Source organism: Uloborus diversus, chromosome 10, assembly GCF_026930045.1.
Source record: "Uloborus diversus isolate 005 chromosome 10, Udiv.v.3.1, whole genome shotgun sequence".
Lineage (NCBI taxonomy): Eukaryota > Metazoa > Arthropoda > Arachnida > Araneae > Uloboridae > Uloborus > Uloborus diversus.
The window spans coordinates 66,300,294-66,325,981 of NC_072740.1; the positions used below are offsets into that span (position 1 = coordinate 66,300,294).

Genomic DNA, 25,688 nt, shown 5'->3' on the forward strand with positions numbered 1-25,688 from the left:
TTAACAGCTCAATCAAAAAAAAAAAAAAAAAAAAAAACATCACTATCTTCGAATTTTATTTACTAATGCAATTTTGGTATTTCATTATGTTCGGTACAAAAACTGGTAAAAAGAGATGCCATCTTGACACTGTAATCTTTCTTTCATAAGGAAAAAGTTCAATTGAGGACCTAAAATGCTATTGTGAGGTGAGGTGGAATGGATATAAAAACATGTATTTTTGAAATGATTGTCTTCCTATTCATAAATCTGATATCCAACAATTAAAAAACCATAACTGAGTTTTTACATTTCAACAATACACTTCCCATATCCATAGTTATTATTGCTGAAATAATTTTATTGTTTATAGAAAAAGCTATTATTTCAAAGTCTTTTTATATCCATTCCACCCCATGGGGTGGTGTGAAATGGGTAACGTATTTTTGATTAAATTTCGGAGTGAAAACATGGATTTATTTATTATTCTTTCACAAAAAGATATTAATGTAATGGTTAAAATCTATTGAACAATACAGTCTGTAATTTCACTTCAATTAAAGGTATAATGTCCACAATTATTGAGGATTGGCTGACTTAGTTTTTTGATGATCTGTTCTTCAATCTCCAGGTTTGCATTATTGGTGAAGGTGAAAAAATTTCCCATCAAAGACTTAAGAATGTTTGCAGCATAAGCACAAGTATCTAAAAATTCTAGAACTTGAGCTATAAAATACTTTTGAAATTTCTTAGCAATGTTAGTAGCAATGTATGTTTTATAACTAGCACCCAATCTCCTGTAGATATTGTGCATAAGCTTAGTAAAATGGAAGTTTGATCAGACTGGTTTTCAATTTATTCAGTCAGCTCTGGCTTTGTCTAGTGGTTACTGGGCGTGACTGGTATTAGGCGGTAGGCAGATGATAATTTCTTTATCGATAGCATGCTTTACAGTTTCATATGTCAGATGGCTTACATGTCTTTTCAGATGCTTTACAAAAAGTTTGAAATATTCATCACAGATTTTGTCTTCCATTCAACCAGATTTAGTGTAACCATAAGCAACTCCATAAGGATTTCAGAATATAAAACTTTCGATAAAATGAACAACTTACTTCAGAGAAATGCTTTTAATGAGAAAAAAATGTTAATTCCCCAGCCTATGTGGAACCTAAGCCTAATATTATATTACCCATTCCACCCCACTTAACATTTTTAAACATATTTCTTAAAATGTATGGAATTTTTCCTTTCTGATTTTTTCAGTTGACAAAGGAGACTTCCTTTAATGAAAATAACAATAATAAAATGCTATCTGAATTCAAACATAATCCTGAAAACAAAGTTTCAAAGATATCAGTTAGTTTTGATTTTTACAATGTAACTTTCAAGAAGGCTGCCACTAAACTGACTGTTTCCATTCAGTTTTTTCTTGAACCAAAACAAAGCCAAACTATTGTAAAAAACATAAGTGTTTTTATTTTTTTAAAAAATTGTTTTTTTTTTCTTCTGTAACTCACACAAAGATTAATAAACTACCTATTCCACCCCACATACCCATTCCACTCCACCTGACCCTACTGAATAACTTCATGAGTCCTCAAACAAATAAAAAGTTAAAGGTTTTAATTTGGATAATGGATCCAGAATACTAATAGAAAAATTCTACTCGAAACACTTATAACTTTCATTCTAACTCTCTGAATCATAAACATTATTCAAAAAAATAACGAACAAACAAACATGCTTCAGTTCTTAATTTAAAAAAAAAAAAAAATCATTTGTAACCGCCCCCCCCCCCTCATTACAATGAATTAGTCATTCGCCCTTCCCAATAGGATCGTGTGGATCCACCATTGATTTGATATAATCAATGGAAAGTTCTTAATGCTGTGGATAACATTTGGGAAAGCTAAGAAATTACTCTACATGACTCCCATACGTCCTGTTTCAACTTATGCCTCAGAGACTTGGACTCTGACCACTGAAGAGGAAATGCGTTTTGGGTACTTTTTAGTGCAGAATGGAGTCTGGCGCTGAAGGTGCAATAAAATTCCCTGGAAAGGTTTAAAATTTGAAGTCAAAAAAGAAAAAAGCAATTATAGCACACCTTTAATGAAGTTAAGGTAAGGGATGTGTTCGATACACTCCTTCAAAAAGTTCCTAAAAGAAAAAAAAATATTTTGAGGCCATGTTCCACACTGTTAGGGGCAGATGTTTAGGAATTATTAAAAGGGTAAGTATCTGAAATCAATCGCCCCCTCCTTGAATACTTTCTGGGTCCGTCCTTGCTTCCTACCCTGTTCTTTTCGGAACAGGACTTCTCCGTTGCATGTTATTACTACTGCTGCTGAAAGGCTTTATACCCCAGTGTTCCCTGGGTGCACTTACATAGATGGATAGTCTATACAATCCAGGCCGCCGGAGTGCGTTTCTCTAAGTTTTTGTTGAATCGATGAGATAACATAAGAACGGGAATTTGGGTACGGATGGTCATGGTCGTATGAAAAAAACTCGGACAAAAGAAAAATGCAGGTGTAAAAATAGGAGTAATCAAACTTAATGACTTGTACAAAACTCAATGTATTCACGTAGATTGCTTTAGTGCCTCACGCCCTTTTGTTCAAACCAGTAAAGAGTAAATAAGTGGGAAAATTGAATGCACATGGAAACCCTTTTGATGGGATCCTAATCACTGGATATTGGCCATGAAACTATTCCATGTGGGGGTTTTTACTTTGCAATCTAAACTGCATAGATTGTTGAAGTTCTGTATTTGACTTGCATCAAGAAAAGTACCAATTCTTATTATGGCAAGTAAAAGAAAAATACATTGCGACAACATACTAAAAAGGTGAAACAGAAAAGGTATGATAATTTTTATGTGTATTTACTAAAATCGTAGTTTGATATTTCTGGCCTCATTGCTCCTTGTGCCTGGGGTATTATTATACTATCTGCTGCCCCGGATCTATAAATTTTGGGCCTCGCTGCAACAAAATATGTAGGGCCTCTCCCTAAAGGCCAACAGTGTGTATTTGCAACGTTAATAAGTCTTAGTGCTAGGTATTTTCATTTTCTTGGGCTGTTGAGCCCCTTAAGGACGTGGGCCCCTCACACTGCAAGGTCTGCGAATACACAGTTCTGGGTCTGATAATTTTACAGCGTAGAATATTCAGACATGAATTTTTTTCTCTCCAATAAGTAAGAGATTTATGATGTTTTTTCGCTTTCCACAGAAATAAAGGGATAACGCTCTTATTTACTCCTTTTGATTCTTACAGTAATACCATAATAATTGAGACTTAAAAAATTTTTAGGAACTTCTAATTTAACGCATCATAGACTTTCATGGCGCAGACTACACAACTGAAGTTTTTGAGAGCAATTTAAAAGTTTTGGTCTCTTTTTTTGTGCGTGTGTGCGTGAAAGGGGGGGGGGGGTTGTATCCATAAGGTACGGTAGCTCCGCATCATTTGATGTGACGCCATTGATTTAGAACGATGGACGCCCCTTGTTGTTTCTGAACAATTTTTCTCTCTCTTTCTTTTTTTTCGGTTTTCGGTAAAGCTTTGGGAGATCCCGAGACACTCACTCTTCCTAACATCATCATAGATTGTCTAAATTTTTTAAAATTTCTAATTTAAAATTTTCCGAGGGAAGCGGAAGTGAACTCCATTCCTATTCTTAATTTTTTCAAAAAATGGCCTAATTGCGTATTTAGGACTTTAGTCAAAATTTCTAGGGACAGTAAGGAACTACATTTCCTAGCTTAATCAAACGTGACATGCAGTTGCGTATTTACAACTTCAGAAATTCCTCCGCAGGGTCTTTGAACTAGGGATGTGTCGTTCATGAACGAACGGGTCAAAAAGAACGAATCCTTAAAATGAACGGATCCGTTCAATCACCGTTCATTGCCGTTCTTTTGAACGGTGACCAGTTTGGAACCTTCTATTGATGCACTTGTGATAAAATTCCATTTTCTTTTTTTTGAAATGCATTCATCTTCAAATTATTAACTCATTAATCTATCTCAAATTTCTTTTTTCTCAGTGTAGTACAATATATTCAATTCAAACCTTTTTACTTTCTGCTTTATTCATCACTATTTTTTTTTTAAACTTTTGCAGCTCTTCATTTGCAATTTTTCCATGTATCCGTTAGTAATGTTTTGTGTAACATTTTTTGGTCCTTCTCACATTTCTGTCTCGAAAATTATTCCTAAAAGTACCTTTTATCACTTTGCTGGTGATCCTTTTGTCTTGTATAACATCCCTCCTATCAACTACCATTTATATTGATTTGACTTCATTTTTTACTTGCTTAATGTATTCCAAGTCGCTTAATTTTACATTCCATTTTCATTATCCAGAGGTTTTAAATAAGGATTATTACTGTTTAATTTTTCCCCCGTTTGAAAAAGTGTTGTGAGTGTGTTTCTTTTTTGTTCTCATTGGTACTGTGGAATAATTTTGAAGCTCCCTAATATTTAGGTGATTTATTTTTTTTTAAATTAAATTATCCGGTACTCCGGCTGAGCTACCAATTTATTTGTTGTTATTTTTTCATTATACCTATTGGTAATACCATATGCATGTATACAGTAGTGTAGCTGGAAAAAAATATTTGAAGGACCGCACCTCTTTCTTTTGGGTAGATGTCATGGTTGATAGATGTTTGTTTTGGGGTCAAAAAAGGTCATTTTTGATACCTTATGCCAGTTTTTGTGTAAAAAGCAGACGTTTCATGATTATAATACTTTTTGTTAAGTCAGGAGTGCAGACTCCCCCCCCCCCTTCGAGTAGAGGCACCCCCCTAAAAATCACAACCCCCCCAAAAGCAAGAGCCCCCTAAAAATACCCTCAAAACAACCCCTAAAATTTTCGATGGTGCAGTCTGCGCCATGCCCCCCCCCTATAGGTGGGCACCCCTGGTTAAGTTTATGTTATTTATGGTATGTAGTTTTAATAAACATTTTTTAATTCTCGTGTTTAATATTACAGCCTGTTTCTTTCTTTTTTTCTTTTTTGTAGTTCTCTCTGTTATTTGTTTCGTGATTTACATTTTTTGAAAAAATGTAAACTGAAGTACAGATTAAATTTTTTTTTTTACTTTTGACCGTTCTATTCTTGGAGATACAGTCAAACCTTGATATCTCGAACCTCCTTATCTCGAAACCCTTGAAGTCTCGAAACAAAAATTTTCCCCAGAATTTTCTATAAAAACCCCTATGTATTTTCCATAGTTATCTCGAAATTTATTTTTCGAAACCCTTAATATGTCGAAATGTTTGCACAGAAGCAAGTTTCAATTGTCGTTTTGCTTTGGCAATTTTTGTCGTAAAACCAGTTCCAGAGACAATTGCTTAACGTTTTTCATCTCTCTTCTTGGAAACTTTGTGAATTGGGGATTGGGGCAAGATAATAGGGAAGTGTTGGCATGAAGAGGGTGCAGTGTTTTTCTCAGAGTTTAGACTCTTTGTGCATTTCTCTCGAACATGTTGTCCACTTTGAGGAAAGGGGTTCGATATTTTGTCCGTCAGTTTTCAAGCGAAAACGGAAAATGCGTTCCTCATTTACATCATTCAGCTTTTTCAACTCCTACAAAATGGCTGCTGAGAACTTTTTGAATGTGAGGTTACTGGTTAAAGATAAAATTAGAATTTTTAAACTTTTAGGTGAAAAAACCAAGTTGAAATTGTTGTTCATTTCAAAATCTCATCCTGTGCACTTTCGACAATTAGAAAATTTCAAATCTAGTGAAATATTGAAGACTACTTTATTGATCGTAATTCGAAGTGGTCCCATAGTACATATATAAATGCATGTAGTGTACGTGTCTGTAAATATGAGAGTTAGTAGTGTATTTTTTAAAAAACCTTGATAAGTTGAAAACTCGATATCTCGAAATTTTTCCCCGTCTCAAGAGGTTTGAGATATCAAGGTTGTACTATATGACATTTCTATTTAGAATTAGTGCACTATTTCACGCAAGTTCAATTTTGCAAATTTTCTACCGTAACAGAGGTTTTTTTTTTATATAGTAAAGTTTTATTACTTAATTTTGCGACGTGCTGAAATGGAACCTGCGATTTTTGGAAGGGAAAACATATCTTGCCATTTGGCATTTGAGAAATGTCTTACAAAATGAACTTTAATAGCTTTATACATCTAAAAAACCTGAATCAAGTTTTTTTGATTCATTTTTCATGACCATATTTTCCTACTTTTAGATGATTTTAGTTATTTTTCCTTAAAAAATATTGCTGATTTAATGAAACATTTCGAATGTACGTGAGTATGTCGTGTAGAGAGACCACTAGTAACTTTTTAAATGAATGAAGTCGTTCAAATGAACAAGTTAAATGAACGGATCAAAAGAATGAACGTTCCTCTGATGAACGGATCATTAAAAAGAATGACATTGCCCGCCTCTACTTTGAACGCCCTGTCCATATAATCCAAGATCATCTAAACTTCGAATTTTGGAACTTAGTTCCCTCTCAGAGACTAAGTCCTCTCTTCCCCCGTAAGGCCTTAAAATGCAGAATTTTATGTCTACTTTTCAAAAATTTTCCCCGAACCCCCTACAGTTGGCTCTCTTCTGTGCTCCACTTATAGGGGGTCCCTGCATCAGAAACCTCATCCCCTCTCCCCCCTCATGTAAAGGTCAAAAGAAAAAAGTTCAGAAAAAAAAATATTACGAACATGCATCTTTAATAGATGTTGTGACAAAAAAATTAAATTTCTTTTTGACAAAGAGTAAAGTTAAGCCAAAAACCTCAATCCACATTAATTTTTACATAGAAATGTAACTATAGTTTTTCTACACTTTAAAGTCACAAAAAAAAAAAGCAAAAGGTAATTTTTGAGCAAATAATTTTTAAACGTTTTCGTGGAGAGGGCCCCTTCCAGTAGCTAGCCAACCACCCCAGAAGGAGTCAGTCCGGGTCTGAGTTCAAAGGAATTTACCAATTTCTTTGGCACTGCAGAGAAATTGAAAATAAGTAAAATAAGTATGTAAGAGGGTTAATGGTTTATTTGCCGAACCCGTTTTTTTACGAGCACTCCGTTATAACCAGGGCTGTGGAGTCGGAGTCGAAGAGTCGGAGTCGGACTAATTTTGGGGTAAAGGAGTCGGAGTCGGAGTCGTTAGAAAACATGTCGACTCCGACTCCGACTCCGGGCTTCTTTTTGTCTTTCATTTTTACTGACTCTCATTGCATTTTTTAAAAACTGACTACTAGCAATTGGTTCGATTACATGTATAAAAAGTTACTAATGAAAAAAATAACTGCTACAATGGCAATCAGCTAGCTTGAGTGCTTATCGAACTTTCTGTAGCCGTCCCCTAGTTTGCTTGCTTTTTAACTTAAATAATATATAGCAACTGTCAGCAAACAGTTTTATCGCCTAACATTTTCAAGTAATCAATTTCAAATAAAAATAAAAATATAGTGTTTTGTTCGATCTCAGTTATAAAATAGTAAAAGGGACGTAACAATTTAGTAAGTCGGGGCCCGTACCTCAGGTGGAAACTTTTGAGAGTGATCGATAAATTCAAATAAGTTCTTGCGCGAAAACACGAATACAAAAGATCCGATGAAATAATCTAATGTTTTGGAGCAAAATAAGTATAAATGATTTCTTGATTACAATACTAAATAATTGCAGTTAATCTTAAAATCTTCACATTAAGGTTAATTCTAAAGCAGCCAATAAAATTGAAATTAAAAATTTAGCGAAGAAGAAATATAGGTATAGTAAAAACTATTCGTATAAATCTGTATACCGCCGCATTTTGTGTAAAATTTGCACCTGACGTATATGTGCCCTATTTTCGTTGAAATTTTATTGATGAAATATAATTTAAAATATAATCGGGAGAATTTTCAGAATTAAAGTATTTATACCTTTTATAAACTCTGAAATTAACTTTAGGTGTCACCTACCACATGGGTGTCACCCGGGGCAAACCACACCCTCTCAAGAACTTGGACTTAGAAAGAAAAAAAAGCTTTTTTCCTCTCAAATTACAGCTTTCAAAAATTGAAAACACACGATTTGATCAATACCTATTTGTAAATATTAAAGGGGGCAAGGTAATCCTTTTCAATTTTTTTAAAGGAATTTTAAGTCATTTCATTTTTAAACTCGTAACTGTTGGAAAATTTGATTTTTAAATTGAATTTCTAACGTTGTATGCATCTTGGGTTTACAGAAAAAATGCGAAATTTTCATAAAAAGGAATTAATATTTTAATCTCTGTTTAAAGGTTTCCCCCCTTCTCCTGAAGGGAGAGAGGCAATTGAAAAATACAACTAAAAAAATCCGGAGTCGGAGTCGGGCGTTTCAAAATCCAGGAGTCGGAGTCGGGGTCGGAGTCGGCCATTTTCCTTCCGACTCCGCAGCCCTGGTTATAACGAGCAAGTATCGAATATCGTGATCCCTTTTTTCTCTTTATAAGTGAGTTTGACTGCATTTTCATTTATTGAGTGTTTTTGAACTAGTCAAATAATCAGAAATAACAAGTAGTATGATTATTAAATGTGTCATTTAATTCAGTATTATTATTATAATTCAATGTGTCATTTTTTTTCCTTTTCATTTTTAGGTATTTGAAACGGTTTAAGAAGATTAATACCAAAGTTGTCAAATCTTGGTGCAGACAAATTTTGAAAGGTTTGAATTTTTTGCACTCCCGTCAACCTCCAATTATACACCGTGATTTGAAATGTGATAACATTTTTATAACTGGAACTACTGGTGCTGTGAAAATTGGCGATTTAGGTTTAGCTACTTTAAAGAATCGCTCCTTTGCTAAAAGTGTCATAGGTAAGAAACATGTACTTCTTTCAACATTTTGTCTGATGAGTTATTGTGTAGCTATCTTATTTGCAATTTCATGGTTGTCATTTCTGCAGAATAAAAAATGCTCTGATTTTTTTTTTTTGATGTTTCAAATGTAAGAACAAACATGTTAACATTAATTTATAACTTAACTTCAATTACTGCTTCAGTTCAATTTGTCTTGGATTAATTTTTTTGGGTATGATTCAGAGCATTCTATTTTGAACTGTACTGATTGTGCCTAGCAGTGTCTTTTATATCTGAAACTGTGGAAATGTACCCTGAGACCCTCAGAGAGACAGTCAAACCTTGTGAAACTGCCAGTATTAGTGACGGGCTGAAAGTTGATGGAAGTCGAGGGTTGCGGTTTAACAAGTTTTCCCCAATCCTGCACAAATGCATGTTTTCATGAAAATATATGTGAAAGCATGTTCAGTGAAATTCTATTTAAACAAACACCAATGCAATGAAATTTCCGTTTCAACAAAATGAATTTTCAGTCCCGATTTGATTTCCATTACATTGCTTGAATTTCATTACAATGAAAAAAATTTACATTTCCTTGAAGTCCATTGTAATGGGATTTCACTGTATTTTTTTTTCGAAATGAACTTTGAAAATTAAAAGCGATCAATTTTATTGCAGTGTGTCACCAACAGTTTTTTGGCTCCCATCCCCCCCTCCAATTTGAAAAAATAGCAATAAATTAAGGGCTTGCAATTGATTTTTATTCTTAAACTCCCAAATTAGAATTCTTAACGTGCATTTTTAAGATTGCTTTCGGCATCTTTGCAGAATGAACTTGATGTTACGGAATTACAATACAAACTGTCATTTGTTGAAGTCTGCATGTAATGTCTATTACAGGTTAAGCCTCACCCCCACCCCTCCCCTATCTGAACAAAAAGGGGTCAAGAATGAATACTTTTATAGCTTAATAGTGAAATATCAAAAGGAATTAGGTTGAAAGTGGTAGGAGAGTGGATAAGATCAAGTTTGTATTGCATTCCTATACAGAACATGTTTTTCACTGTCTTTCTGGACAAACTTAGAGTGAGACGGTTTTTGAGAGGTCGGTTTAATGAGGTTCGACTGTAGTTTAATAATTGTATTACAAAATTAAAAAATGTATTTTAGTTAAAGGAAAAATTTAAGTGGACTTTACACTGTACTGTAATGTTATGAAATCCTTTTCAATACAAAAACGAAGATGAAAGTGGCAATGAACAGCAGCATGATTTACTTTGAAACAAAGCTTACTTAAAGTCCATTTTTGTTGATATTATTCTTTAAAACAGTTGAGTACCACTATGGTTACATTTACAGATCTCATTTTCGGAGAGCCTCTCTCGTTTTTATTTATTATTTTTGAGGGAAAGGGGGGCAGCTGCTCTGGTGGCATTTGAGTAAGCCTATTTTTTTGGGGGGGGGGGGCGTCCGTAGCTACAACTGCTGGATATTAAGGATTTGCAACAGAGATCGGTCATCTGCCATCTTGATAAATATCTCAAAATTTATTCTGCTTATAAAGCAAAAGCAGGGGCCATCACAAAAGGGGGAGGGGTCATGATATGCAGAATGAACTATAGAAATTTTTAGGGTGTTGTTTTTTTAAGGGGTAAAGTGTCATTTTTGAGCAGTCTATCTTTTAGGCAGAGGGATGCTATAAAACAAAAAGGGGAGGGGGCAGGCTTCAATCTTTCTTGGGTGTGAGAACCCCAGACTTAAGTATCTCTATCTGCATATTTAGGCTTGCTATAGAGCTAAGCCATCAACCATCTCAATCAGGGGCAGCTCATGTATAGGCACTGCTGAACTGCAGCACCTCCTGCATTTGTTCTTGTATAATGTGTATATTGATTCATTGATATTTTCATTGATTACTACTATTAAGAATTATACATGGCCTCCAATTTGATATAAAAGATTATGAGCAAACATCTCTTGATGGTGCCAACATCAAATGTACGCCAAAGCTAAGATGCGGCACTTTGCCTTTTGCAGTGTCATAGTTCATGTTATGTTAAATTAGTGGATCCCAATGTTTTTCACTTTGCAACCCCCTCTTCACCAACTAAACACAACGCAACCCCCTGCATTTCCCCTATATATATGTGTGTGTGTGTGTGTCAGGGGCGTCGACTTGGAAAAATTATTGAGGGGGCTGGGCCAGTCATCACTGGGGGTTTAGGCGGTTATATAATCCCACGGAGGTCCCCCCCCCCAAATAAAGGTCGATATTTGTGCCTCGAAAATGCCAATTTACATATTTTCTGGTGTGTATAATTTAAACAAACAGTATGTGACATGGCGTTTTCAAAGTAAAACAATCAAAAAATTGGTATACAAATTTTTCTGGTTCAACTAGATCATGCCACTTTTCTTAATAAGAGACATTTCTTTGTTCTATTTTATGGGGAGTCATGCAGTGCCGTAGCTAGGCATGGAAAAGGTAGGGCGCTTGACTTGCATTGAAGGGCACTCCCAGAGACTCCGACTTAAAAAATAATGGGCGGAGGGGGGGGGGGGACATGCTGCAGGAAATTTTCTAAATTTGAGATGAAAAATATTTGTTTTAAAGTTTTTTAAAAGTATTTTAAAGTCAAATAATCAACATTAGAACCCCCGAAAACTGGACAAGCCCGACACATATTTTTTGGCTTTGAAAAAAGGAAAAAATAAATACGAACACACACAGCATTTTCGTAAAAAGGTAATTTAATATACGTACGCTTTTTAAGACCAGTTGTTTTTCATTAGTGGTATCGGCTAACATATTCAAGCATAAACGCAGTCTCTCAATGTCTAGGTCATTTAAAAACTCAGTTGGTTTTTCAAAATGATTCACCTCTGTTTAATAAAAGCAAGCACTCTTGTTCAACTGCAATGTCCTGTGTGAGTCCAGTTGATGTAAATCGCCCAATAGAGCAAAATTGCACCATTTTACAAACCTCAATATATATTGCCTTGTAGTACAGTCGAGTCCCGACTTACGCGAGGGATGCATTCCAAGACCCCTCGCGTAAGTCGAAATTTCGCGTTGTGGAAAGGGTACGTGTAAATTTTTTTTATAAACGTACCGAATTATTTTAGACACTTGTAAACACCCCCTCAAACTGTTAAAAACCATCTCTTAACTAACTGTACATTACTGTTTCTTACATAAAGAACTGAATGTGTACTTGTTTTTTTAAAAAATCCGTTTTACTCAACATAAAATACTGCTACGATGTACAAAATCAATGATCAATGGGAAAGAAAGAAAAAATAAACCGGTATACGATAGGCACAGTATATAGTAATAAAAGCAAAATGCATCTTTAGTTGTACTGTACAGTCGATCCATTAATGATATTTGTACACAATACATGAGCCAGTTTCCATTTTCATAAATTTTTGCATTTTACTAAGACACTACTCGGTGAATTTTTACGGATTTCCTTTTCTTGTTTTGTAATTGTAACCATGGAAGATTCACTCATACGTAATTCTCGTGCTAACTTCAACGCATTTTTTAGTTGAGCTTCAGCTTTTCAAGATGCTCTAGCTTTTCTTTAATTGTCAGAAACTTTCTCTTTTTATCTTCACAAACTTTAGATGAAACAGCGCTCTTAGGTGTCATTATATTTCATTAACTTTCGCATTTAAAATGAAAAGGGAACTTCCACTCTCAGCGATGCTAAAAGGATAAAGATCCATTCACGAAAAAAAAACTTTTTTTAGTTGCCAATAACAAAGCCGATATGAGCAGACCACGATTTATTTCCAAGAATTTTTCTATTTCAGGTGAGGAATTCGTGTTAGGTCTGAATACTGGAGAAAAAATCGCGTTTTAGCCATTTCGCTTAAGTAGCGGGAGTCAACTGTATTCCTTTTGGTTTTTGAAAGTGTGCGGTGAGCTGCCTTTGTTGTTTTCACTTCTTTGATGGTATACGTCAATTCCAAGGAAGGAAAGGATCAACATTTTGTGAAGTCTTTCTTTTAAACACAATTCCCAAAAGTATTCAAAACTTATCTTCTTGATTTATTGAGGGGGCTCTGCTCTCTCAAAAATAGTTTTGAGGGGGCTCGAGCCCCCTCAGGCCCCATGGAGTCGGCGCCACTGGTGTGTGTGTGTATGTGCATACATAGCGAATATTTTACATAATACCTCTAAGTGCTTGAGATATTTTATTTAAGCTTAATGTTTTTTTTTTAATGTAGGCATAATGTTTTTTTTTATTTCAACAATAATTGCAAAAAGAAAAAAAAAAACGATAATCTCGATAATGTTAAACATATATTTCTGTACCTTCAAAATTCTTGCTTCTATAAAATTTAGACCCCTCAGCATGGCCTTTAATTGTCTACTGGATTTGCCTCTTTAGTACAGTGCCCCCCCCCCCCAATGGGGTCTGCAAGTCCGCAGATCCCGGGCCTGCATCTCAAGGTCAGAATATTGGGAGGGCGTTTATATAGCACTAGTGGTACCCGCATGGCTTTGCCCATAATAGAAAATTAAAAGGTCTTTTGGTTCACCTGTATATACAAATAATGTATGGTGAATTTTCTCACGAATTGGCTTGTGCCCATGTTATGATTCCACGTTATGATAATTTTGTATTTTACTCGTCTATCTTATGATAATTTTGCTCGGGAAAATTTTCTTAAATTTGGAATAGAAAAAGAACCACATCGAATTTTCGAAAAATCGCTTTGAGGAGCACACCCCCATGCTACAAACTAACTTTGTGAAAAATTTCATGAAAATTGACCGAACAGTCTAGGCGCTATGCTCGTCACAAAGATCCTGATAGACAGAGATCCGGACAGAGAGAGAGAGACTTTCAGCTTTATTATTAGTAAGGAAGAGGCGGAGAGAGAGAGGAGATTTATGCTTGAAGGTAAGGAGGGTGAGGCGTCATTATTAGCATATGAGTAATCAAATTAAGAGAATTGCGTTGTATAAGCGGAGAAAGAAAATTAACAATAAGAATCTACATTCGTATGTGTAACATTTGCGATGGTCCTTCCCTGGAAATTGCAGTTCTAAAATTGTAGTTAAACAATCTCTGGTGGTCCAATATTCGGAGGAGGAGATGTTCAAGGACTTTTATGAGCGGTTCAAGTTCCAAGATGGTCTTTGAAATTTTTAAAGTTGAAATCCTAAAAATGAACTTATAGACAATTTTTAACGATGGGGTTAAAGGAGGTGGATTAGGGAGATGCTCTCTAATTGTCGAAAATTAAAATGATGTGTCCTAAATAAACTCAGTTGTAGACTATCTTTGTTAAAGTTAAGGAAAGAGACAGGGTTTGGGCGACCTTTCCCGTGAAAAGTGTTGAATTTGAGATTCTAAAAATGCAACTATAGGTCACACTTGTAAACATTATGGAAAAGATTTGGTTTCGGAAGCTCCCCTCTCCCGAATTTTCTCCTGAATTGAAGTTCCAAAAAACAAAAAATTAAACCAGTTTTAATGCTGTGGGAGAAGAGAGGATTTCGGCTATTTCCAAGGAATTTTTTCGAAATTTAAGTCCCAAAAACGGTTTAGTAGGGGTTAGGTCTTTTATGAGAAGTAGATATGTTCAAGGACTCTCATCCGGGTTTATTTTTTTTGAAATTTAAGTCCTAAAAACGAAATTTTATGCAACCTTTAATTATGTATAGTGGAACAGCAGACACTCCCCTTGGAATTCGAAATTAAAATCCCAAAGCCCATTTCTTGGTTGTTTTTTCATGAAGTTAAGGGACGGAATAGGGTTCAAGACTTTTCCCCGGGGGGGGGGGGGGGAATACTTCAAAAATTAAGTCTTAAAAATGCAACTACAAGACATCTTTCAGGATAATGGTTGGAGTTTAAAGAATCTCTTACAGAAATTTTTTGAAATTGAAGTTCCAAAAACGAAATTGTAGACTATTTTGGATGATGATAGAGGGAGTGAATTACGGACTCTTCTTGTGAAAATTTGTAGAGATCCAAGTCTTTAAAACAAAGATTATTTTAACCTTAGTGGACGTTAGGGGATCTGGTACTCTGGAAAAAGGGTGGGGGGTGTTACTATTTTTCGCCTGTGTTTTCAATTTTCCAATTATGCAACAATATGATGGGGGATATTGTTGGGACCCCTTTAAAAATGCTTCGCGACCCCCAACCCACTGGTTGGGAACCCCAGCGTTAAATGGATGTGCGAGCAACATTTTTCAATCCTTGGGATGTACACACAGAGGCAATGTATTTGAAATAGTTCCTTTCCTTGGAGCAGGAATTAGTAAATAAAGGGAGCAAGTCCAATCACTGGCTTAGCAAAAGCTGAGGTAAATACCCCAAGTCACGTGTCTCAACAACGATGAATGGTCGACAGGTTGTGCGTAAAACTAGTAAAATAATCCTGATTTGTTCCATTGCTTTGCTTTAAAATCTATCACGTGACTTGGGGTCTTTGCTTCACGAATGAAAGTCTTCACTCCCTCCATTTTATCACTTCTAAGTGTTCCTTTCATGAGTACTAACATTCCTTTACTGAGTACAAACTATGGCTTGCTCATAATAAAAACTTTCTGACAGTTGCTCATGTTAAATGCATGAAAGAAAGATCTTAAAAATATTTCTGAAGTATTTTTGTTTAATAATTGTACATTAATGGATTTTGTATTTAGAATATACTAGAATTTTCTAGCTCCAGCTTTCCTTTGTTTGCTATTTTTACAAAACTTTTGCCTTTCAAATTAAATAAAAAGAAAAGCTTTAGTGAAAATTTTAACTATTTCCTTACACTCAACTTTTGGCATAATTGCCACTGTCCTTGATTGGAATGACTTCCCCAACATATTATGATGCTGTAGGGGCATTCCACGGTATTTTTGACATTATGTAGAGTCCGTAACGTGACCTTTTTTTGCCATAACTTTTTAATTTACCGTTTGATTTGCAAATTATTTTAATATTAGCTGATGTGTTGGTAGGAAAAGATCAAAATAAAATAATATGCTAATCAAACAGTAAATTTAAAAGTTATGGCAAAAGAGGTCACGCTACGGACTCTACATAAATGTCAAAAATACCTTGGAATGCCCCTGTAATGGCTTCATTATATGCTCTTAAATTCACTTCATACTATTTCCAGGAACCCCTGAATTCATGGCCCCCGAGATGTATGAAGAACTTTATGATGAAAAAGTCGATGTATACGCTTTCGGAATGTGCATTTTAGAAATGGCTACTTCTGAATATCCTTATTCTGAATGTACTGGACCTGCTCAAATTTACAAGAAAGTTACAAATGTAATTACTGTGTGTCAGGAATTTTTCAAATTTTATTTCATAAGAAAACTTGTGTATAACCATGTTTATTTTTTTTAAAAATGATTCTAGGGTATATTGCCTTTAAACTTCAAAAAAGTAGAGCAACCAGAACTGAAAGAAATCATTGGAATATGCATATCGTCTACAAAAGAAGATAGGTAAGTTCTAACAAAATGCAATTTGTTGTTTTCATAGCTCTAATGTATTTTTTACTCTTGTAATGCCCTCTACCCATTCCTTGGTTTATCTTGATTATCTGGTAAGTTGTAACCATAATTGTTAACTGACCATAAGTTTTTACTTGAAAAAATGAGAACAAAATACTGGGATATTGTCTTTTGTTTTTGAATTCATTTTCTTTTGTACATAGAAATATTGTTGTATCATTAGGGTATATAAACTTTTTTTTTCCAGTAAATATGCAGTATACTTATAAAACTCATAATTGCCCTCAGAGCCTGTTGTATGCATAACCAAAAGTGTCGTCTGGGCTGGGGTGTATTTGTGGGGTTATATTGTTCATATACAGGGTGTCCTTGAATGCCGTGTACAAACTTAGTGTGGCGGCAGAGATTACGACGACAAACAAGAACCACTCAGAAATATAAGGCGACAAACACAATGCTGACACTCTGCATGCTCATGAAGCCAGGCAATGAAAGATACGAAAAAGGTAACAAATAACGATAACTTAATTATAACATTAATAAAATTTGACTCAACATTTCAGTTTTTGAGAAGGGCTTGTTTTAATGTTGCGACTGCAGCTGTAGAATATGTGTTGCAATGACAACTTACCGAGCGTCGCAATTACGAGCCATTTTGAAAAGTTCTTTGCTGCATTGTGTTTGCAACAAGTATATTAGAGTTACTAATCACAGCTTCAATGAACAGGTTTAAAATCTTCATAACATCTAAAATGTCCTGTAAAATCTTTGTGCAATAAATTTACGATTTACTTCACATTCGTTGGTTTCTGGTTTTCTGTGCATGTAGCATGTCAGTATTGCATTTACGACCACATGTTTCAGAAATGTTCTTGCTTATTATCGTGTTCTGTATCTCCAGTCCAAATTTGTACACGTCATTCAGGGACACCCTGTATTTATACCTATATATATATATATATATATGTGTGTGTATATATATATATATATATATATATATGTACATACATACATGTATATCTTAATATATAAAAATCTTCTGTGCGGACCTTTGTCACCATAAGGCTTTTGAACGGCTGGACCGATTTTGATCAAATTTTTTGTGTGTAATTAAGTTGTGGCAAGCATGGTTTCGAAGCGTGATGGATCGAATCAGAAGCGTTTTTGTTAATTAATTAATTTAAACATTGGACGGTTATATCTCCCAGATGATTAATATTTATTTTAACCTATTGTTGAGCGAGAACTCAAATAAATATTTAACCCGTTGCCAAAGGACAATAAGAAAGCTAGCTCTGCTTGCTTTTTGTAATGAAATTTATTCTGTGATATGTCAATTGAGAATAGATAAAACGTAGAAGGAGAGAGTGAAGCCTTCATTTCTCTTGAAAGCAATGATTTTAGGTTCAGTGACATATTTTTAAGTACTGGAAAGTTCACGCAAAACGTGTGTTGAACCATGTGACCGGATCGGTACTTTAACCTGTTTTTCCTAACGAAATGATCAGAAAGTACCGACCTAACAACATTTGTTTCTCGGCTCAAATCCATCTGAGTTTTGGCACCAATGTTAAGAATACTTTAAGGATTATCTAACTAATCAGTACATTATTAAAGGAAAAGATGATAGAATTTAAAGAGGAGACACATTTTATTTTCGTTCAGATAAATTACAACAGGGTAGTTCTGTACATAAGGGATCAGTGCTGTGGAAGATCTTTATCTTTGGTGGAAAAAACAAATTAAGAAATATATGAAGTACTAAAAGTTTTCGTTCAAAATATCGGACGGCTAATCGGTCGGAGTTCGCTTCGTTTTATGATCGGCTGGATTACAGTAACGTGATGGCTTGGCGACTTTGGCTATAAACAAAGAGTTGCGTGATCATTTGTTTACATTTTAAAGCTACTGTTAATGTACAATTTATTGTATTTTTTGTTTATTTGACGAAATACTTCAAATTGCAAACAATTGCTTTTGGTTTTTAAAGAGTGTTTAGTTATTTTGCTTGAAGAATGTGTTTATTTTACATTGGGAGGGGGAGGGGGGGGAGATGAGTGATTTTCACTTATTCAGAGAACTGTTTTTACTTTTATCATTTTTTTAAAACGATATCCTTTCGATTGTTTTATTCTTTCTCATATGGGGATGTTGCAGTGGGATTTCCCGTTAGTTCTAGATGGGTAGTTATTTTTTTTACACTTAAGATCTGAGAACGCTTTTTATCCTTGGAGTATGACTGAAGGTACAAACTATCAAGTACCGGTAAAAAAATAGTTAATAAAACAACTTCTCAGTGGGCATTAGATAAATCAAGTTTGCATAAATATACGCATTCTGACACCAAGCAGCTTAAAACATTTTCTTTTTACTTATTTTTTTCAAGAAAACTGTTCAAACACTTGATAGTTTATTGAAATATTTTAACTTTTCAATTTACAAAGCCTGAACAGAACAACGTCTGTCGGGTCCTCTAGTATATATATATATATATATTAAAACTGCAACAAGTATCGTATATGCAAGGAGTAATAATAATTTTTATCGATGCTTTCATTTAGAAAATGGTGTTTTACAAAAGGATTTAAAAACACTAGAAAAAGTGTTGTGTAAATATGGGCACTCTTCAAAAAGTCGCCAAAAATGTTTTAAAACAAGATAAAACTGTACAAAATTGTAGAGAACTTATTTATTACACGGGAAAAAAAATATTTACAGAAATGGCAAACATAACTGGCTCTATCAGCCCTAGTACAGTGTAAGTGGACTAGAGATGAGTTCGGGCTCATTTTTGAGAGCCCGAGCCTGCCTGAGCCGGAAAACTTGTAAACAGAGCCCAGTGAATGTTGGATCGTGCTAAAATTTGAGTCTAAAGAAAACTCTCTTGGATCAAAAATTGAGCCTACTAGAAACAGACATGATGTAATAAAATGTTAGTATCAGCTGTTGTTTTACATCAACTAAATATGGATACTTAATTTACTGCTGCAATTTGATCAAAAAAGAAAAAAAAAAATAAATCGTTTTCTTAATGAAGAATGTATGTATTGTTCTAAAATTTCTCCAAAATGCTCCTAACTTTTCAGTTTCATTACTAAATGTTATATTCTAACAGAAGTTTTAAACAAACATATTATTAAAAACTGTTAATAAATTTCCTGCTTTTATTTGCATTAAATTTTCATGTGCTCACGTGGCACAGCAAAAGGGGGAGGGGAGGGAGGCGGGTAGGCTCATGTCCAAAGTGGACCAGCCTCGCTAGACCCAGAGCCCGTTGCTAGTTGTCACATTTATATTCGTATGAGTATGCCCACATTTGACACACTTATTTTGTGCGGGATGTGGAGCACACATTTCACCGACACCTCTTCCCGAATTTCTTGAAGGAACTTTCCATCCCAAAAGATGCACGTTGAATCGCTTGAGAAATAAATTTTGTTGTTTTAAAAAAAGATGTGGCATAGTTATGGGCACTTTTCAAATGGGAGCCCATATTTACGCCAACTACACCTAAGAAAGATGGCCACTTTCACATAAAACGTAAAAGCGTGAAGTGTGCTTCAAAAAGTAGCTTAAAATCTCCTCTTTCTGGAAGTCACTGAAATTGTTATTAACAAAACGTAAGGACATGAAAAGAAAACAATTTCACATACCTCTAAAAAGTTTTGGCATCTAAAAAAACACCAATTTGCACAATAACTCAAGCTGCATACACACTTCATGAAAGAATGTTTCCAACTGCTCTCTGCTATCTTATGTTAGTAAATGGCAGCATATATAGTTCTCCCTGCCAATCATCAGTACCACCCCCTTTAGCCACTAAGGGGGGAAGGGCTATATTTGCCCATATTTACACCTATGCCCATTTTTATACCTTTTCCTTTATAAACAGGATATTTCAAATTTCTTGGTAATTTCTTTATAGAGTGATGTAAGATGCTCATTTGGTGCAGAACTCAACATATACACCATGGTTTATCTCTAACGACTCTCAAGTAGTGACATGCGGTCGCTCATGCAAACCAAGTACAGCTTGAGCACTCCAAAAATAAATTTTCATTTCTCATTTATATGCTCATAATTGACAGGAAGTTTGAATTATAAGTTTTTTCTTATCCTAACTTTTCCTGAAAATAAGTTGGAGGGCATTTATTTATTGCTAAAACTGATTTCCCTGGAGCATGAATCCTTAAGCAAAGGAAAGAGAAAACCTACAAGTCTAGCCCATGCAGGAGGAAGAATGCAGGAGTGTTGCCATGACAGCACAGGGTCCCCATGACTCCTTTCCTATGATCATGGGTGCAAGATCTTTCGTCTTAGGACGGATTTCCGTCTTGGACAAAATTTCCGAGACGGAGGTCGAGACGGAAAGAAATTCGATGACTTCAGTTTTTACTTAAAAAGAAAAATGGAGTGTTTGAAAAATATGGTTTAATATTACTGGACCGTTCCATAACCACGAATTTACATCGACGTTCTCTCGAGGTTCTACCATGGGCTTGTTTTGTTTGCGTGCTTTTGGAGGAGTGGCTTGTAGACTCGTGCGGTTTGACTTTTTTTAGGTTGCTCTGTTATTTCCAACTGTGCAAACCGTGAAGTTGCTCGCTATTCTCCCTGATTTTTCAAATTAATCGTCTTTTACTTGAAAATTTAGTCTTTTCTCTTGCATTTTTTTATCATCCTTTCATTTTTTCTTGATTTGCGTTTTTTTTCTTTTGCAAACGTTATATGCATAAATGAAAATTATGTGCACTCTTAAAATGTCTTAAAGTTGAATCTGAATCACCGATTGAGAGTAATTGCTGACGGGCTGAAATGTTTACGTCATAGTAATGGACGTTCACCATCCCAGGTAAAACGGAAACTGTCAGGGATTTTGAAGATTTTAATCAAAATGTGAATTTTGGAAAGAATTGGGGGAAATTTTCAAGCTGATTTGAAATACCAATGGGCAACTGATTCTGCATTTTTGACATGTTTCTGGTAAAATATTCTAAAACTTGAGGAATCACTAAATTCCAATGTCTTTCAATCTAACACCCGCTATAATGGAAATATGGGGCGAAGGGGGGGGGGGGGAGCGCGAAGGGAAATGAAGAAAATAACGGCAGCACTAGTTTGCGAAAAAACGCTGCTCTTGCAATAAGTAAGGGTAAGTCCGCAAATTAACCCACGATACTGTGGTCTTAAAATGTTTATATTTTCGACAATCTAAGAGGGGAAAGGGGGGTTATTCAAGGGCTCTAAAATAAAATATCGATAAACTGAATTGAAAACCATTTTTGAAGCTAGGAGTGGATCAGGATTTCTGCTCTGCAAACTTAAAAGTTAAGTCAAAATGATTAGGCTGTTTTAATGATGTAAAAGTGGGGAGGAGGAGGTTTAAAAAAAAATCGAAAACTGGAGTCCTAAAAACAATAGTTTAAGCAATCACTGGTGAATTTATGAGAGATGGTTTTGGTGTTCTAATCGGAAAATGCTTTGTAGCTGATGTATTAAAAACTATTTGAGGGGGGATATTCCGCCGCCCAGCCCGAAATGTTTTGGTTTCTGAAATTTTAAGAGCTCTGGTTTGGGCTATCTTTGGAGGACTGAAGGGGGAAGGGAGTAGGAAGCTTGTTTCAAAAAGTTTCAAAAATTACAGTTTTAAAACTTTTAGACGGTCATAAGTCATGTATATAGGTACTGTTCGTAGAAAAAAATTTAGAAACTGAAGTCTTAAAAACTCAAATTTAGGATATTTGTGGTGAACTCAGAGGAAGAGGTTTGGGAGTTCTCTTCCGAAAATTTTTGGAAGCTGAAATATATTTTAGTGCCTTAAGAGGGATGTGATTCGGAGGCCCTCACTGGGGTTAGGATTCAGTTCCCCTATTGCTTTTTTTTAATTAATTAATATTGGAAAGTACCTCGTTTAAAAAATATATCTGCTTCACTGAAGCTGTTTTTATTGCTAATTTCACCACCTGCTATCTTATAAAAGAATTCTTTTTCAAATGAAGACTGTGTGGGGGAATGGTGCCAGGTCATTATATCATTAGTTGCCTATACCCTTCCCCCTCCTTTTCTTCTTTTCTGGTTTGATGGCGCTACCATGGGTAGACGATCAGAACTGATTTATGTTGCTAAAGTGAAAATCTTATGTCCCAAGCGATTTTACTGCTGCAATGAAAATGTTTACGATCGTAAAAAAACTAATGGTGGTTAGCGCCAAACGCTTTTACCCCTAAACATTATCCAACATTGTCTAAAATTGCGTTTTTGTAACTTCAGTTTCGAAATATTGCCGCAGGAGAGTTCCTAAACTTCATCCCTTCGTTAATGCATTCAAAAAGCGTATAACATGTTGCGAAAGATAGAGTACAATTTTGTTTTTAAAGCTTCAATTTCGTGGAGAGCCCACAGCGTTCCCCCCTCTTTCTCTAATATTTTTGAAATTCGCCCAACATTGTGGTTTTGGGACTATCAGTTTGAAAAAAAAAAATGATGTATGGGAGTCACTAAACCTCTTCTTTCCCAGAAAAGTCAAAATCTTAAAATACAAATCAAACCATAATTCCAAAACTGGCATAGTTAAAATCTACAGCATTTATACATAATTTTTTTTTCCTTAAGCACGCATGCTTGGGGGGGGGGGGGGGGGTCTGAAAGTATTTTCCGTCTTGGAAACATCATCAAACTTGCACCCATGCCTATGATATGAGACAGCTGTTGACCCTTCTCCAGATACAAAACCAAGTAAGCAGTTCCAATCACGGGGAGATCACAGGGTTGCCAGATTGGCATTAAAAAAAATCTTCTAGCCTGAAAAATATCCTCTGGCTTCTTGGCTTCTTCTTTTTTTTTTTTTTTTTTGATTTTGAGAGGACAAAAGTGACTTTCTAATCTTGGACTGGTTTTGATTGAATGTGAGCTATTAAATGCTCTGAAAAAGAGAAACATGTTTTTCTGTTCTGTGATTGAATATTTTGCTGCTAATGAATGAAGAATGGAATAAAATTAAATACAGAATTTGCTTCTAAAAACTTTAAACTTGGTGTCATTTTAGTAGCATTTTATAATGCTGTCATTTTTGACCCCAGTTTCAGTCATTATTTGTTTTTTTATGCTGCTAATACAGAGTGGGGCACGGGAACTTCCTTTTTTTAAAATGAAATAAAAGATATATATATATATATATATATATATATATATATATATATATATATATATATATATATATATATATAAATTCTTTATTTTCTTTTTTCCTGTCACACATAATGGGAGATTATGCTTTACACTGTTTTGAAAACAATATCTTGTCAGTGTTACCCTTCATTGTCAATACACTGATTTAGTCGAACTCTGAAGTTTTGGTCAACTCTTTGGTTCTTCAGGTCCTCCAGGGCTTGAGGACGATCATTATAAACCCACGACTGCAGATAACCCCACAGGAAATTGCCACATTGGGACAAATCAGGCAAGCATAGATGCCAGTTTAATCCCCAGTCCGATCTAGCAACTGTCAGAAAAATACTTCTCCGAAGTAAAAGTGTGAAGCTGTCTCGACCAAGGCATGATGGTAACTGAAAGCATGATGCAACAAAACTTTCCATTTATTTTCCCGTTGAGCCTCTCCCCACCACTCTGTGATACTCCACATTTTTTGTGCGCCAAATTCAAAAAAGGAAATTTTTGTGCCCCACCCTGTTTGCATTTCTAATATGTTTTTGTAATTAATCAGTATTGTGTGTCACATATTTGTTTTTGCTGCATAAAAAATGTCCTAATCAACATGGCAGTTACTAGAACACTCTTTACTCAGAAAGCACAGATATACTACAACAAATATAAAGTGTAAGTAATTAAATGAAGCCAATTGGATTCATTACAGCTGCTTGGGCATTCGCTTGTGCCACTGCATGTGCCTGCTCTCAAATTATTAGATAGAAAAGTTTCTAAACCACACAAAATTCCTAGTTTTCTCAGCTTCTATAAATGTTTGATGTTACACTATAGGAATTTTTATTTTTTCAAAGTGCAATAGTTTATTTAATGACAAAGTTCAAATGCTGAAATATCTAAAATAATCGAATTGTTGGCAGTGTAGTCGTTCTCTTTCTCAGAGGTCTTCATTTGTAATTATGATCACCATTCCTGCACTTGTATAGTTTTTGAATAGAATTTCATATGCTGTAAACCCATTTTACGACTAGAAGAGCTGAAAAAATAATGAAAAATTTCACATTAAAACCTTTGCATTGTTATCCAAAATATTAGAAGTTATTTTTTGTTTCAAGCTGGAGATAATTTATAATTGTGGTAAAACATCATTGGAAATTATACATTTTTGACATCGAGTTTAACTTGTTCTCTTCTTAAAAATAAGTTAAAAATTTTGTTTAAAATGTGTTTGGTTTTTAGCTATTCTATTAAGTAATTTATAAATTCTGGTAGAACTGTTTTTATGCCATTTCTAGCTTTTTAAGGAAACATAGAAACAAGGAGACGTTCCTTAACATTACATAGACAATGCACAGATATTGATACGAATTATGTGCAGATTCAATCCATACAATTTGACATTTATGTTTGTATATTTTCAGGCCAACTGTAAAAGATTTGTTGCAGTATGAATTTTTCCAAGAAGACTTGGGTTTAAAAGTCGAATTTGTAAATAAAGAAGAAAGCATACAAAGTTCTTCTAGTAAAGTTGAATTGTGGTTGCGATTATTAGATCCTAAGAAAAGGAAAGAAAAGCACAAAGAAAATGAAGCTATTCAGTTTGAATTTGATATTGAAACTGATAACTGTGACGAAGTTGCTCAAGCAATGGTAAGCTTAAGCATTAGTTTTCTGTATGAAAGAAAGCATTATGAATTACTGTAGCATTTTATTTTACATTTCTTTGAAGTTCTAATTAAGTACATAGGGCATATAAAATATAAGGGACCCTACAACTTTCAAATCTGTCTGTTGTATAGGAAGTATTAAACTTCATTCTAGCATATAGTCAAGAATATAGTCAAATAGTCCCGAAATAGTCAAATTGGGCCATTGGTTGATGAGCATGGAAATTTAATTCAAAACGATAGAGATATTGGCAAATGTTCTTAATATGTAACTTTTTTTCCAGTGTGTTTAATGATAACTGTATCTCAACAGTTGAAACTAACAAGACACAAAGCTATTATACAGCTTAAGGATTTTGTGTTTTCCAGTGAAGAGGTTCTATTTCATTTGAAAAAAGTTAAAGCAACTAAAGTTCCGGGACCAGATAATATTTATAAAAAAATTTTAGTTGAATGTGCAGAGGAATTAGTGAATGTTATTTTAAATATTTTCAAGGCTTCTTATAACGCGAGGACAGTGCCAGAGGGCTGGAAGCTGGCTAACATAACGCCACTCTTCAAGAAAGGGTCTAA

At 34.7% G+C, this 25,688-nt stretch overlaps 1 protein-coding gene across 1 annotated transcript in view; it reads left to right on the plus strand.

Moving 5' to 3' along the window:
* Positions 1–25,688, plus strand: part of LOC129231035 (serine/threonine-protein kinase WNK1-like) — a 247,222-nt gene that overhangs the window by 146,984 nt on the left and 74,550 nt on the right. Inside the window, exons 3-6 of the mRNA XM_054865282.1 lie at positions 8,596–8,816; positions 15,939–16,096; positions 16,187–16,275; positions 24,870–25,098. Of these exons, the coding sequence (XP_054721257.1) occupies positions 8,596–8,816; positions 15,939–16,096; positions 16,187–16,275; positions 24,870–25,098 (697 nt within the window). The remainder of the gene's footprint in view (positions 1–8,595; positions 8,817–15,938; positions 16,097–16,186; positions 16,276–24,869; positions 25,099–25,688) is intronic.